Raw genomic sequence first — 15,179 nt, forward strand, 5'->3', positions numbered from 1 at the left:
TTGGCCCCTTCAGTGTGGCTCTTCCACAAAATACCACGTGCGGGCACGCATGTACAGTGCGATTGAAACTTCGTGGCCCATGCGCAGAAGTCAGTGTTTTGTGGAAGAGCCACACTGACGAGGCCAAAGAGCTGCATGTGGCTTTTGAGCCGCGGTTTGCCGAGCCACAGTTTGCCGACCACTGTAAGATAGGGGGAGTCACAAGATGGAAGGAAACCGGGTCCCTGAAGTATCACAGCTGCTCCACCTGCATGGACTGTATTTTGTGGTCTTTTCATTACAATACCTTAGCCCAGTGGTTCTCAACTTTCTGGCCCTTTAAATACAGTTCCTCATGTTGTGACCCAACCATAAAATTATTTTTGTTGCTACTTCATAACTGTAATGTTGCTACTGTTATGAATCATAATGTAAATATCTGATATGCAGGATGGTCTTAGGCGACCCCTGTGAAAGGGTCGTTCGACCCCCAAAGGGGTCGCGACCCACAGGTTGAGAACCACTGCTCTAGTGTCTTATAACTACATGTGAACCTACAACAACCTCAAAAGAAAACTTTAAGAAACAGTCAATGACAAATGTCGGATAGGTTGTGGGAAAAAGGGGAACCCTCGGTCACTGCTGGTGGGCATGTAGAGTGGTACAACCACAATGGAAAGCAGCCTGGTGATTTCTCAAAAAATTAAAAATGGACCCAGCCATCTGTCTCCTGGGCATATACCCGAAAAACTCGGGTTGTGGGCTCAATCCCAGGTGTGGGCCGTGCAGGAGGCAGCCAATCAATGATTCTCTCTCAGCATTGATGTTTCTCTCTCCCTCTCCCTTCTGCATGCAGAGGTCTGCGTGGGTTTCTGCTGGTGGGATCTGCATGCAGAGGTCTGTGTGGGTTTCTGCTGGCTGCCGGTGTGCAGCTTTCTTAGATCAGCAAGGTCCCTTCTAGCCGCAGCTGGCCAGGGAGGCTGCAGCTTCCGATGGTGAATTCCTACATCCGAGGGGGTCCACGGGGCTGGGAGGTGGAGGCAGCTGTTGCTCTGTGCTGCTCAGAGGCCACATTTCAGGATGATGTGGTAGCCATCACTGCTTTCCGCTGCAAGAGGGAAACACTGGGCATGTTTCAGGAAGAAAGGCACGGCGCCGTGGCACGGGGGAGTCACGGGAGGCATGGAATGGGGCGCCACGGCAGCCCCAGCACGAATGTTGGCGAGACCACAAAGTCAGGCTGCACTGACAAAAGCAGATACCTCCACACATGCCTTCCCGTCCGTCTGACAACGGGCCTTCCCACCTCAGCTCCGGGCCCAAGGACCAAAAGGCCCACATCCAAGGAGGCTCTGCACACACTGTTTCTCAGGTGAACGGCCTCAGGGCCGTCACGAAGCAGCATCATTCTGATGGACTCCACACACTCACTGCCTTTCCTTCTCCTGGCCCACGAGCCAGGAGGGCCCTCAGGAGGGCCCTTCATACCCCCGCCCCCCGCGTCCCCAACCCACCAGGCCCAGCTGCTGTATTCCATGCTCACTTTTCCTAGAGCCCGAGGTTTAGAAAAACTCAAACACATCTTCTGTCCACCTGACACTGAGTCTGTGGGGAGCACACTGTCTGGCCAGGACTTCCCTTTCAGAAGTGACTCTGGGGCCAGTCTCCCTGATCCTCACCCGCCAGGCCAGGCTTCACGGGAAGTTTGTGCTTCTCCTTCCCCGAGGACGCCCCCAGGTAACATCCTCTAGAGGGGACAGTGCGCAGGCAGCCCCCCTCTCTCAGCATGTTACCCTGGGGGTGCAGCCATCATACTTCAACTAAGCGGAAACAGCTGGTGGGGGCTTTACCTTTTAAGGTGCTGAGGACAAAACAGGATTCATCCTGGAAATTCTGCACCATCTGAAAGGCAAGAGAGAGACCATGTCCCTTCAACCATGAGCTCAATAGGAAAGCCTCAGGGGTAGGAGCCCAGAGCCCGGACTACATTTTTGCTCGCTTTTGTTTTGCTGTTTCCCAGTTACTGGGTCTTCCAGCCCCTATCACAGACACAATACAGGAGCCTGTATGTATATAGTAGCAAAAGATAAAACACATCTATAATAATAAAGGGTAATATGCTAATGAGACCGGACATCATTCCAGATATCCTTCCTGACGAAGCCGGGGCCAGCAGCCAGGGGAAGAAAGGCCTACTCTTGCACAAATTTTCGTGCATCGGGCCTCAGTCCTATATAATAAAAACCTAATATGCTAACGATATGCTAAGGCCACTCAATCGCTCGCTATGACATGCACTGACCACCAGGGGGCAGGCACTATGACCGGTAGGTTAGCTTGCTGCTGAGGTCCAGCTGATCAGGACTTAGTGAGATGGGCTGGACACGCCCTGGAGCCCTCCCACGGTCCCTCCCCAGCTGGCCAACCTCCCGCGTCCCTCACCAGCCCTGATCGTGCACCAGGCCTCTAGTAGTTAATAAAGCTACTGTAATAATCATAACCTGCAAGTCTTTTTCCATAATGTGAATGAAAAAGGAGCCACCTGCTAACCTGACAAGCTAGGGGAGGCCTGCGTGAGGCCTTACAGACTCAGAGACTGAAGTGACCGCAGAGGACGGTCTGAATGAAAACTTCCCAACTGCAAGAGGTCATGGCGGGCATCATGCCCTAGGCTGGCATTGCTCGCTAACAAAGGCCAGTCTTCACCTTACCTGAGCCTGTCTGCTATCTGGTTTTGCATCTAGGATAACATACCTGATAACATGCCTTTGGAATGTCAAAGTAATTTCCTCTTTTCCTGGGTCCTCAAAGCACAGCCTCCCCAGAGCAGAGACCACAGATCCCTTCATTGTCATTGTTGTTGTGTTAGTTGTTGACTGTTAATTACCTTATACCCACCAATGTAAAAGAAGTGTCTATTCCTTTTACTTTTCACCCAATCCCAGAGATTTCTCTGCTTTGCCTTCTCCCGCCTCCCTAATCGATCACCAATGAACTTCATGTAACCCTCTTACACCTTCTCCTTTGACTGTAATGTATAAAATGAAGGTGCAGAGGAGGACCACGATGGCAGCGTAGGTAAAGGCCAGCACTCACCACCTCCCACAACCACATCGAAATTACAATTAAAATACAGAACCATCATTCAGAACAGCCTGAAAGCTGGCTGAATGGCAGCCCTACAACTAGAGACGTAAAGAAGAAAGCACATCGAGACTGAGAGGAGGGATGGAAGCACGGAGGCACAGAAAGGGCTGGGCCAACACCCATGTGTAGCGTTTTTCTAATTGGGAGAGATATCATGGCTATGGAGGCCTCCTGTGAGGAGCAAGGGGTCCCAGCCACACACCAGCCCCCCAGCCCAGAGTTCCAGTGCTGGGAAGAGCAGTCCCCATAACTTCAGGCTGTAAAAACCAGTGGGGATTGTGGCCGAGTGACATGGAGGCGGTTGGAGTGCCAGGGAGTTCTTCTTAAAGGGCCAGCACATGGACTTACCCAAACTCCATCCCTCTGGGCTCCAACACTGGAGTGGCGGCTTGAAAGGAACGTGAGACATTAAGGAAGGAACTGGATTGTCTGGCGTTGGGGCAAGAACCTGGGGGTGGCTTTCTTCCAGATGGGGGCACTCACGAGGGTCATTGTTCCTGTGCTGGGACCTCCCCTATCCCAGCGCTGACTGACAGCCATCATCTTGGCTCACAGGGAAAATTTCCATAAGCTTGGCTCACACTGTTTGCTCCATCCTGATAATTCCCTGAGACCACACCCCATCCAATCTGCAGCCCCACTGAAGCTGTTTGCATTGGCTTTTCCATATATATGGCCTGTCCAGGTTCAGGCTTCAGACTTTCCTAAAATCTCTTAAACAAGAAGCAGCTGACATCAATAAGAGAATTAAGACCCAGCACTAGCACCAGCCTGCCTTGCTTCACAGTTGGGTGCGCTTGGTCACTTCCAAGCCCAACACAAGTAGTAGCCGTCTGCAGATCTCTCTGCAGCTCCTGCGCCAGGCAGTGGCTGACACTGCAACTCCTGGGAGGCCTCAGAGCCAGTGCACCAAGTGGACAGCTTCAGACCATAGCAGATCACAACTCTACACATTCACAAGTGACACACTCAAGGGGAAGACACAATGCGCACCAAAGCCCCACTGAAGCAAGTCCCGCTCCATAGAGGTGTCTCTTGAACAGCAGCTCTTCCACTGTAGTTGCCACTGGTCCTTACAGCCAATTGGTGTGGGGGTCAAGTACTTCCAGTGACACCAACAGCAATCAAAGCTCAACTACAACAAGACAGTGTACACAGCCCACACAGGGGTGTACCTAGAGTGCCCAGCTGAGAAGACTGGGGAGGTTGAGCCACTGGGGCCTACAGAACACCTACTCCACAAGGTCACTCTACCAACTCCAGGAGATACAGCAGCTCAACCTAATACATAGAAACAAACACAGGGAAGCAACCAAAATGTGGAGACTAAGAACCATGTCACAAACAAAAGAAATGGAAGCAAGCAAACTACTGGATACAGAGTTCACAACAATGGTTATAAGGTTGTTCAAGGATCTTAATGAGAGCTTCAAGGGACTTACTGAGAATTTCAAAGACATGAAAAAGGACCAGTGAGAAATTCAGCATACATTAACTGAAATAAAGAATAATTTACAGGGACGCAGTAGTAGAGGATTCTGAGAATCAAATCAACGAATATGAGGAAGGAAAAAATACCCAATCAGAAGAGCAAAAAGAATAAAGAATTCAAAAATATGAAAATAGTATAAGGAGCCTCTGGGACAACGTCAAGCATAACAACATTAGCATAATGGGGATGCCAGAAGAAGAGATAGAGCAAGATATTGAAAACTTATTTGAAGAAATAATGACAGAAAACTTCCCTACCTGGTGAAGGAAATAGACTTACAAGTCCAAGAAGCACAGAGAACCCCAAACAAGAGAAACCGAAAGAGACTCACACCCAGACACATCATAATTAAAATGCCAGGGTTAAAGACAGAAACAATCTTTTTTTTTTAATATATTTTATTAATTTTTTACAGATAGGAAGGGAGAGAGATAGAGAGTCAGAAACATCGATGAGAGAGAAACATCGACCAGCTGCCTCCTGCACATCTCCCACTGGGGATGTGCCCGCAACCCAGGTACATGCCCTTGACCGGAATCGAACCTGCGTCCGCAGGCCGACGCTCTATCCACTGAGCCAAACCGGTTTCGGCTCACTTGTGTTTTTTATGGTAGGACACCTACACTGCTTTACTGAACCCAGCAAAGCTATCATTTAGAATTGAAGGTCAGATAGAGTTTCAAAGACAAGAAAAAGCTAAAGGAGTTCATCACCACCAAACCAGTATTACATGAAATGTTAAACAGCATTCTTTAGAAGAGGAAGACAGAAGAAAGAAGAAAGGGGAAAGAAGGAAGGAGGAGGAGAAGAGATAAAAAATATGAACAATAAAGTGGCAATAAATACATATCAACAACTGAATCTAAATCAAAATAAACAAACAAGAAATTTAATGAACAAAATAAACTGGTGAATAAAATAGGACAGAGGCATTGAAACATGGAACAGAGTGACGAATTTCAGAGGGAAGGGGGAAAAGGGGATGGGAAGAGAATAACCAAAATGTTCTATGCATATATGCATTACCTATGACACAGACAATAGGGTGGTGAAGGCCTGGGGCGGGGGAGAACTGGGTGGAGGGAGGCACTGGGGGGAAAAAGAGGGGGGACACCTGTAATACACTCAACAATAAAGGCTCCAAAACAAAAACAGGAAGCAAATAAGATGTCCTGATAGGTACATGTATAAAGAAACTGTGGTATATCCATAAAGGGGAGTATTATCTACACTAATAAAAGAGAAACATGGTAATTGGCGTACGACCGCTACCCTTTTCATTGGCTAATCAGTGAGTATATGCAAATTAACTGTCAGCCAAGATGGCGGCCGGCAGCCAGGCACTGAAGCGAGCACGAGGCTTGCTTGCTGCAGATTCCAACGTTCTCCGCCTAACTTGCCAGCCTCTCAGTTGCAACTCTAAGCAACTATATACTATGTTGCAAATAAGAAGCTAAACAAAACCCCAGAAAAGGGCTTCCATTCAGCAGGGCTCGGACCGCAACATTGTATCTATGTTTTCAGCAGCGAGGCCTCAGAGCTAAAGCTGGCCCAGAAAAAAAAAAAAAAGAGAGAAGAAAACAAGGAGCGGTTGGAAGCTTTAGTCACTCGCCAGCCGGAAAACAGCCCTCAGCCCCTCACCCAGACTGGCCAGGCACCCCAGTGGGGACCCCCACCCTGATCCAGGACACCCTTCAGGGCAAACCAGCCAGCCCCTACCCATGCACCAGGCCTCTATCCTATATAGTAAAAGGGTAATAGGCCTCCCAGCACCGGGATCAGCGGAGCAGCGAGGCTCCCGGCACCGGGATCAGCGTGACAGGGGGCAGCGCCCAAACCCCCTGATCGCCCTGTACCCCCATCCCCCCGCCCCCCGAAACTACAAATTTTTGTGCACCGGGCCTCTAGTTCTACAATAAAAAGAAATGAACTATCAAGCCATGACAAGACATAGAGGAACCTTAAATGCCCATTGTTAAGTGTCAGAAGCCAGTCTGAAAAGGCTACTTACTATATGATGCTAACCATATAACATTCTGAAAAAGGCAAAACTATCTAGATAGTAAAATTATCAATAATTGCCTGAGTTTCAAGGGACAAGGAGAGGGGAAGAGGGATGAAGAGGTAGAACACAGGGCACTTTTGGGGGCAGTGAAGTGATTGTACATGAGTGTAATGTACATGACATCATGTATTTGTCAAAACCCACAGAACTGTACAGCAGCAAGAGTGAAATCTAATGTAAACTAGGGACATTAGTTAATAATATACCAATATTGCCTCATCAATTATAACAAATGTACCACACTAATGATAGAAGAAATTGTGCATGTGTTGGGGGGGCGGGGGGGGGGCGGCTGGGCTATGGGGCCTCTCTGCACTTTCTGCATAATTTTTCTATAAACCTAAAACTGCTCTAAAAATATAAAGTGTATTTTTAAAAAGACTGGGGGCAGGGAGGGAGACAACAACCATAAAAAATATAATAAAATAATGTGCAAAACTGCCATTCTCTCAAACTGTTGAGATTTTGCTTCCTGGCAACTGTCGTCAGTTTGGCTCAAATAAACTCATTAAAAAATCTTATAGGTTTGGACGTTTCTTAGATGGACAATACGAACAGCTGTAAGCCTACCTTTGCCCACCCCTGTCTAAACAGAGCGCCACTCCCTGCATCTCAAAATGTGGCAGGAATTGAAGATTCCTCACCAGCCACCTCTCGGGAGTTCCCATTTTGATAAACTACCTTGTGATTTTGGACAAGTTTCTTCCTGTCTCATGTCCTATCTGTAAAATAGGGCTGTTTCGATGATAAAAATATAACCAGGATGTAGACTGACGGAAGCTGGCATCACGACTGCTGGGTGTGACTGTGTACAAGTGCTTTGCAGAACTGTCCATGGGCCTGTGAGCATGAATGACCCTGGAACATCTGCCCTCCAGGCAGACACACTGGAGGACTGGGCGCACACACAGAGCACCGCACACACAGAGCGCCGAGGAACGTTCAATGTGGCACCCAAACCCCAATCGGCCCCATGCTGTCTGCAGTGCCAGCGACCTCCAGCAGCACACCTCAAAGACATCAAGTGGGGAAAAAGGAAGTCACAGACACCACACGCTATTATTCCACTTACTAGAGGCCCGGTGCATGAAATTCGTGCACGGGGTTTGCCAGCCAGGGGGAGGGACCAGGGGAGGTTGGCTGGCTGTGGGAGGTTGGCTATGGGAGCGCACCGACCATCACAGGGCAGCTCCTGCGTTGAGCGTCTGCCCCCTGGTGGTCAGTGCATGTTATAGCAACTGGTCGGCCAGTCATTCTGGTCGTTCGGTCACTTAGGCTTTTAAATATATAGATACGAAATTTTTAAATAGGCAAAATTCAACAATACATTGAGGAGGAACAAGAGAATGATTAATACAAAATTCAGACCAGCAGGTGGAGGGATGGAGAGGAATATGAAATGAGCTCACAAAGGGGCTCCTAACATAACACTGTGTTAACCTCAGGGCAGGTACTGGGTACTTCGGTTATTCTTGAAACTGTGCACATACACTTCATATACTCTTGGCATACGCATGCTGTATTCCACTATATAAATGGAAAGAATTCTAAAAATACACACACACCACACTCACACACTAGCCAATACGGCAGCAAAACCCTTTCCAACTTAAAAAATGCAACCACATTTTATTGCCTGTCTGGATTACTGCCCCAAATCCTGCAAACCCACCCACCTGTAGACCCCGGCCCCACCCTGCAGGGCCTAATGATGTGTGAAGCACATTTATTCTGTACTGTTGGCCTGCTCCCGCGAGGTCCCTTGGCAGCCACCCACTTGGGCATGCAAAGCCCAAGGCAGAGACCACACGGGCTTAATCAGTAACTCCCTCATTTAATTAAGTGCCCTTGCACCCCAGGGGCCGCTCGGCTGCTGGCCAGACTGCCTGCAGTGCTCCGGACAATTAAGAACCAGAGGTTTCCAATTGATTTGGGGTTAAGAGGCAAGGAGACTTCGGGGAATAAGAATGGCCTACTTAGCTGAGGTGGCATTTGAGTTCTGTTCTCTGCTTCACTTGCTTAACTGCCTACTCTTGGGGGCACAGGGCAAGCTGGGGAAGGACCTTCCTTCAGGGACCAGTGAAATTGCAAGGGTTCCATACATTCTTGGCTTCTGTCTTCACAGAAGAAATTCATTCTGAATTGCAAAGTAACAAGTTTTCCACGCCACAACAACAACCCACTGCTCAGGGCAGTTTGACCTTCCTGGCTAGTCCAAAGTTAAGTTCTCAGGCCAGAGACTCTGGGCTTCATTTTCTTTATCTGTGAAATGGGGCAAAAAAATAACTGCATTAGATTTGAACATAATGACATGGAAGGAATTCTGACCTCGTGACGCAAACAGCAAAGTGCAGAGGGATGTACAGCTGCATGTGGGTTGCACGTTTGAGAAACCGGAAGTACACACTCAGGCACACAACACCACTGGCATAAGACTATCGAGCAGCACCTCATCACACTTAAGTAAACTCCTGCAGGAAGAGAGCGGGGAAGCCAGGGCCTTTCACACCTGCCTTCTGCTGCTCCACGCTGCCTGGCTGCTTACTCTGTGAATTGCTTTTTAAATAAAAAGGAAGGAACACACCTCACCTCACCTCACGGACCTCCAGGATGAGATACCCATGAATCGGGCTCTGAAGTATAGGATTATTACTAATAATGACAATTTATGAAATAAATATACACAGACCATTAAAAGCCTTACATTTTATACATCGTCAAATTTAAAGATCTGTCCATCAGTTGCTCCCCAAAATAACAAGTGCCTAGCACTGTCAACAACAACATCCACTGCTTATTTAGCATCTTCCAGTACCTAACAGTTTCCTCATTTTATCCTTACCTGCTCTATAGGTATAATTATCCCCATTTTACAGATGTGGAAACTTAGGCTCAAAGAGGTTAAATAAATTTGCCCAAGGTTGCTCTCAGCTACTAGGAGCCCGTTCCAGGTGGGGACACCAGTCCAACTCCAAATGCCACATTTTCTCTATGTCCCCAGCAACCACTCCTGTGCCATTTCCCCTAAAATCCTCTACATAGGCTTTCAGAGTTCCCACAGCTCACTCAGGGTCTGCAGGGGCTGAGCAGGGGGATCAGGGTTCCAGCCCTGCTCCCATCAGCCTATTTTTTTAAAGGGTTCAATTTAAGAGAGGTTGGATAGCCTACTGGCTCAGTGCTTGGGCTCTACCAGGGATCCCCCCCGCTGGCTCCAGCCCTTACCAGCTCTGCAACCTGGGCATTTGCTCTCTTGTCTCAGTTTCCTACCTGTGAGATGGGATAATCCATCATAGGTGGGCTATGAGTCATTCACAGAGGCTGCTGGAGACCCAGACAGTTCCTCTTAAAGGCGCAACACACAGAGTTACGTGGACTCATTCCCACTGGGGCATCGGCTTGGGGGAATCCAGTAGGAACTGGATTGTCTGGCATCAGGGCAAGAACTTGGGGGCAGCTTTCTCCCAGACAGGGATGCTCACAGGGGTCACTGTTCCTATGCTGAGACCTCCCCATCCCCACCCCCCACATCCCTTCCCTGACACCCCACCCTCCAGTCTCAGAGCTGACTGGCAGGCACCATATCTGAGTCTCCATCAACCTGGCTCACACTGTTCACTTCGCCCTGGTGATTCCCCTCACCCAATTTGCAGCCCCACCCAAACTGCTTGAAGCAGGCTTTTTTATATAAATAGCCTGTCCTAGCTCAGGCTTCAGCCTTTCCTAAAATCTCTCAAACAAGTAGCAGCTGATGTCAGTGTGCCCCATACCTCCTGATAAGTGGCCCCAGGCCTGGCATTAGCAGCAGCTTGCCTTGCTTCACAGCTTGGCCTCCCCTGGGCACTTCCAAGCCCAACACAAGTAGCAGCCATCTGCAGATCAATCTGTAGCTCCTGCCCAGTGGCCCCAGGAAGGGCACAGGCAGTGTCTGACTTTGCACCTCCCAGGAGGCTCCAGAGCCATGCACCAAGTAGACAGCTTCAGACCATATCAGATTTCAGCTCTACACATCCACAAGTGACACATTCAAAGGGAAGATTCTGTGAGCACCAAGGCCCCACTGAAGCAAGTCCTAATCCATAGGGGTATCTCCTGCACAGCAGTTCTTCCATTGTAGTTGCCACTGGTCCTCACAGCCAATTGGCCTGGAGGTCAATTCCTCCCAGTGACACCAACAGAAATCAAGGCTCAACTACAACAAGACAGTGTATACAGCCCACACAGAGGCGCACCTAGAGTGCCCAGCTCAGGTGACTGGGGAGGCTGAGCCACTGGGGCCTACAGGACACCTACTCCACAAGGTCACTCTACCAACTCCAGGAAACATAGCAGCTCTACCCAATACACAGAAACAAACACAGGGAAGCAGCCAAAATGTGAAGACAAAGAAACATGTTACAAATGAAAATAAAACAGAAAAAAATCTCCAGAAAAACAACTAAATGAAGTGGAAGCAAACAAAGTACTAGATATAGAGTTCAAAACAATGGTTATAAGGATACTCAGGATCTTAATGAGAGCTTCAAGGCACTTACTGAGACTTTCAAGAATGTAGGTGAGAACTTCAAAGACATGAATAAGGACCAGTCAGAAATTCAGCATACACTAACTGAAATAAAGAATAATTTACAGGGTTTCAACAGTAGAACATAGAATGTGGAGAATCAAATCAACAATTTGGAATATGAGGCAGCAAAAAACACCCAATTAGAAGAGCAAAAAGAATAAAGAATCTAAAATATGAAGGGAGTGTACAGAGCCTCTGGGACAACGTTAAGCCTACCAACATCCAAATTATGGGGATGCCAGAAGGAAAACAGAGAGAGCAAGATATTGAAAACCTATATGAAGAAATAATGACAGAAAACTTCCCCTATCTGGTGAAAGAAATAGACTTACAAGTCCAGGAAGCGCAGAGAACCTCAAACAAAAGGAACCCTAAGAGACCCACACCAAAGCACATCATAATTAAAATGCCAAAAGTTAAAGATAAAGAGCATCTTAAAAACAGCAAGAGAAAAGCAGTCAGTTATCTACAAGGGAGCACCCATATGACTGTCAGCTGATTTCTCAACAGAAACTTTGCAGGCCAGAAGGGAGTGGCAAGAAATATTCAAAGTGATGAATAGCAAGGACCTACAACCAAGAATACTCTACCCATTCTACTCAGTAAAGCTATCATTTAGAATTGAAGGTTAGATAAAAAGCTTCACAGACAAGAAAAAGCTAAAGGAGTTCATCACTATCAAATCAGTATTACATGAAATTTTGAAGGGTATTCTTGCAGAAGAAGGAGAAGGAAAAGGAAAAGAAGTAGAAGAAAGATAAAAAATATAAACAAATGGGCGTGGCTCAGTGGTTGAGAGTCGACCTATGAACAAAGAGGTCATGGTTCAATTCCCAGTCAGGGCACATGCCCAGGTTGCAGGTTCAATCCCCACTGGGGGTGTGGGGGCGTGCAGAAGGCAAACAATCAATGATTCTCTCTCATCATTGATGTTTCTATCTCTCTCTCCCTCTCCCTTCCTCTCTGAAATCAATTAAAAAATTCTTTTTAAATATATAAAAAATAAAGTGGCAATAAATACATATATATCAACAACTGAATCTAAAAATGAAAATAAATGAACAAAGAATCTAATGAACAAAATAAACTGATGAATAAGATAGAACCAGAGGCATGGAAACATGGAATAGACCAACGAATCTCATAGGAAAGACGGAGGAGAGAGATTAACTAAAGAACATATATGCATATATGCATTACCTATGGACACAGACAATAGGGTGGTGAAGGCCTGGGGTGGGATGGGAACCAGGTGGAGGGGGACAATGGGGAGGTAAGAGGGGGACATCTGTAATACTCTCAACAATAAAGATTCTTTCAAGTAAAAAAGAATCAGCCCTAACCAGTTTGGCTCAGTGGATAGAGCATCAGCCTGTGGACTCAAGGGTCCCAAGTTCAATTCCGATCAAGGGCATGTACCTTGGTTGCGGGCACATACCCAGTGGGGAGTGTGCAGGAGGTAGCTGATCGATGTTTCTCTCTCATCGATGTTTCCCCTTCCTCTAAAAAATCAATAAAATATATTTTAAAAAAAAATAATCAAATGAGTCACTGCACGTGCACGTGGGACAGCAGTGGGAGCAGCCAGCACCCAGCAGTGCTGGCACCCTTACCATGAGTGTTAGGAGGAAAGGTCAGGACAGAACAGGCGTAACAGCCTCCAGTCTACAACCCGCAGGAACGCGATGTGTCACAAGCCCGGTGAGCAGCCCTCCTCAGCCTGTGGAATCAGACCTGTGCCCCGGCCAGGGGCTGCTTGTGACCGGCCCCGCAGGGCTGAGGCACCTTCCCTATTCAGCAGAGGGGTCCTCCGTACTGAGCCACATCCTTCCCATCACCAACCCCCGTCCAGTTCACTTCTCACTGGGCCCTGCCGCCTGCCCTGGGTGAGCACCCTTCTCCTGACGCCTTTCCCTGCAAGAACCCTGAGGGCAGGGGTGCCGTCTGTGCTCCCAGTTCCTGCATGGCACCTGGCCGAGGGTGAGGCAATGGAGTGGATACTCGAAAGCTATTCAGACCCAGTTGTGGCTTCAGAGCTCTCTCCCTCCCAGCACTCCAGGCGGCCGCTGCAGCCTGTGGCATGCCGGTGAGACCTGTTGGCCGTCTTTGGGCTAAAGTCATCCCAGACCCCACAGGATGCAGGGTCCGCTGCTCCTCCCTGGGACACGAAGCTCCAGCTCACCAGGGCAGGGCAGGCAGCAAGCTCACCTCGTTGCTGACCACCACGTGGATGCCCGTGGGCCCCTGCCGGTAGACTCGGTGGATGTGCTGTGGGGAGATGCTGTACAGGTTGGCGATCTTCTCAATCAACTCCAAGGTGGTCAGCTCTTCCAAGAAGATGGCATGGTACACTGAGGAGGCAGAAAGAGGTGCTTCTATAGAGCAAGCGCCTGCTTTCCAAGGAGCTCATCTCTCCCCCACCCGCCCCGCCCCACCCAGGAAAGCAATGACTTGCTCGTGGGGGTGCTCCTGCCCACACGGATCCATGGGTTGGGCTGCAGTGGGCACATCCCTGGAATCAACGGGTGAAAAGGTGCCGGCTGCGGTTCCTTCTGGCTGTTTCAGTCTCTTAGGGGACTCATGTAAGTGCGGAACTCCTGGGTCCACCCCAGGCCCGGTGACATCCACAGAGGAGTGGAGGCTGGAGGCAGGAAGGCTGCAGAAATCTGCAGCTCCAACAAGCTCCCAGGGTGCTCACTGTGGGAGCAGGAGGCAGCCCTGGGCCCTTCCTTCCTTGCACTGCCCACAGGCGTCACTGGTGCTGTCAGGTGGCCGAGAGATGTAAAGACAACTGCTACTGGGCAGCAGAGAGGGGTCTCGTCCTCGCCCTTCTCCACAGTCAGTAGCAGTGCACGTGGCACTGTGGCCCAGCGGGAGAAGGGGCACCAGCCAGTCAGAAAGTCAGTGACCTGAGGTGGGGGCGGCACCAAACCCCAGCCAGCCAGGCCCCACGGAGACCTGGTGAGTTAATGCTTCAGGCCTCGAGTTCCTCAAACTACAAAAGCTGGATTCAACCAGCAGCTCCCAACTCCTCCCTCAACCAAGGAACCCTCAGATCCAACACATCTGACCAGAGGCCCAACTTTAAAACATGCACAGGCACACACAGACATACACGCACACACACATGCAAATGAAAGCGCGCACATACACATGTACACACAGACACACAGCACACTTACATACATGTGCGTGCACGTATATGCACACATGCACGTACACACGTACATATGTACAAATGCATGCACACATGTACATACATACACACAGTGGGGCTTTGGAAGTGGGAGGCAGAGGCCACAAGGTCCCGCCATGTGGCAGATTCACCTTCCCACAACTCAAACAGGTTTCGTCAGGACAGTGTGGTCCCTGCGCAATGCTCCTCCAGTACCGACTCCAGTACCGACTCCGGGCCTCTCTCCTCCGGTTCCTTTTAACATCAGAATTCTAATTGTACTCCTGTTTCCATTCTTTTAGAGAGCCTGTTCCACTTTCTCCAATTTTACTTCCCAAACCAATCTGACTGCTGCAAGAGGAGCTGAAGGACGACAGGCTGGCTCCTTTTGCCGTCACTGTCTGTCCCTGGCTTCCCGGCCCCAGCTGAACTCAGCCACCAGGAGCGCTCAGAGCCAGCCGAGGGCCGGCCACTCCCCGAACTCCTGCCATGCCCGCTCTCCTCAGGGGCAGCGTGGGGGCAGTTTGGGAAAACAAGGGGCTCTGGATCGGGCAACCCTGGTTCAAGTCCTAACTCTGCCACCCAGGACAGTCCCCACTCCTCCAGGAGCCTTGGGGGTCCTGTCAGCACCTGCACTGCAAAGCCACCACCAGTTAAATCATGCACCGTGCATGGAACACCTGCCCTCTCCCTGTGCCGACCTGGCCCCTCCCGTGTGCGGACCCGGCCCCTCTCCCTGTGCGGACCCGGCCCCTCC

The 15,179-nt window shown here is 49.3% G+C and overlaps 2 protein-coding genes across 3 annotated transcripts in view; one reads left to right on the plus strand and one right to left on the minus strand.

Moving 5' to 3' along the window:
• Window positions 1-937: 937 nt before the first annotated feature.
• TFCP2L1 (transcription factor CP2-like 1) overlaps window positions 938-15,179 on the minus strand; it is a 53,618-nt gene continuing 39,376 nt past the window's right edge. Inside the window, exons 13-15 of the mRNA XM_014547890.1 lie at window positions 13,456-13,598; window positions 1,830-1,881; window positions 938-1,087 (exon numbers count right to left, since the gene is read on the minus strand). Coding sequence (XP_014403376.1) covers window positions 1,041-1,087; window positions 1,830-1,881; window positions 13,456-13,598 — 242 coding nt within the window. The 3' untranslated portion in view covers window positions 938-1,040. The remainder of the gene's footprint in view (window positions 1,088-1,829; window positions 1,882-13,455; window positions 13,599-15,179) is intronic.
• Window positions 14,491-15,179, plus strand: part of LOC106727851 — a 2,429-nt gene continuing 1,740 nt past the window's right edge. The window contains exon 1 of one of the 2 annotated variants that reach the window (XM_014547918.1): window positions 14,491-15,175. In XM_014547918.1, coding sequence (XP_014403404.1) covers window positions 15,094-15,175 — 82 coding nt within the window. In that variant the 5' untranslated portion in view covers window positions 14,491-15,093. The remainder of the gene's footprint in view (window positions 15,176-15,179) is intronic. The other variant, XM_014547917.1, reaches the window with a different exon arrangement.

This window comes from Myotis brandtii, unplaced genomic scaffold (assembly GCF_000412655.1).
Source record: "Myotis brandtii unplaced genomic scaffold, ASM41265v1 scaffold488, whole genome shotgun sequence".
NCBI classification, from domain to species: domain Eukaryota; kingdom Metazoa; phylum Chordata; class Mammalia; order Chiroptera; family Vespertilionidae; genus Myotis; species Myotis brandtii.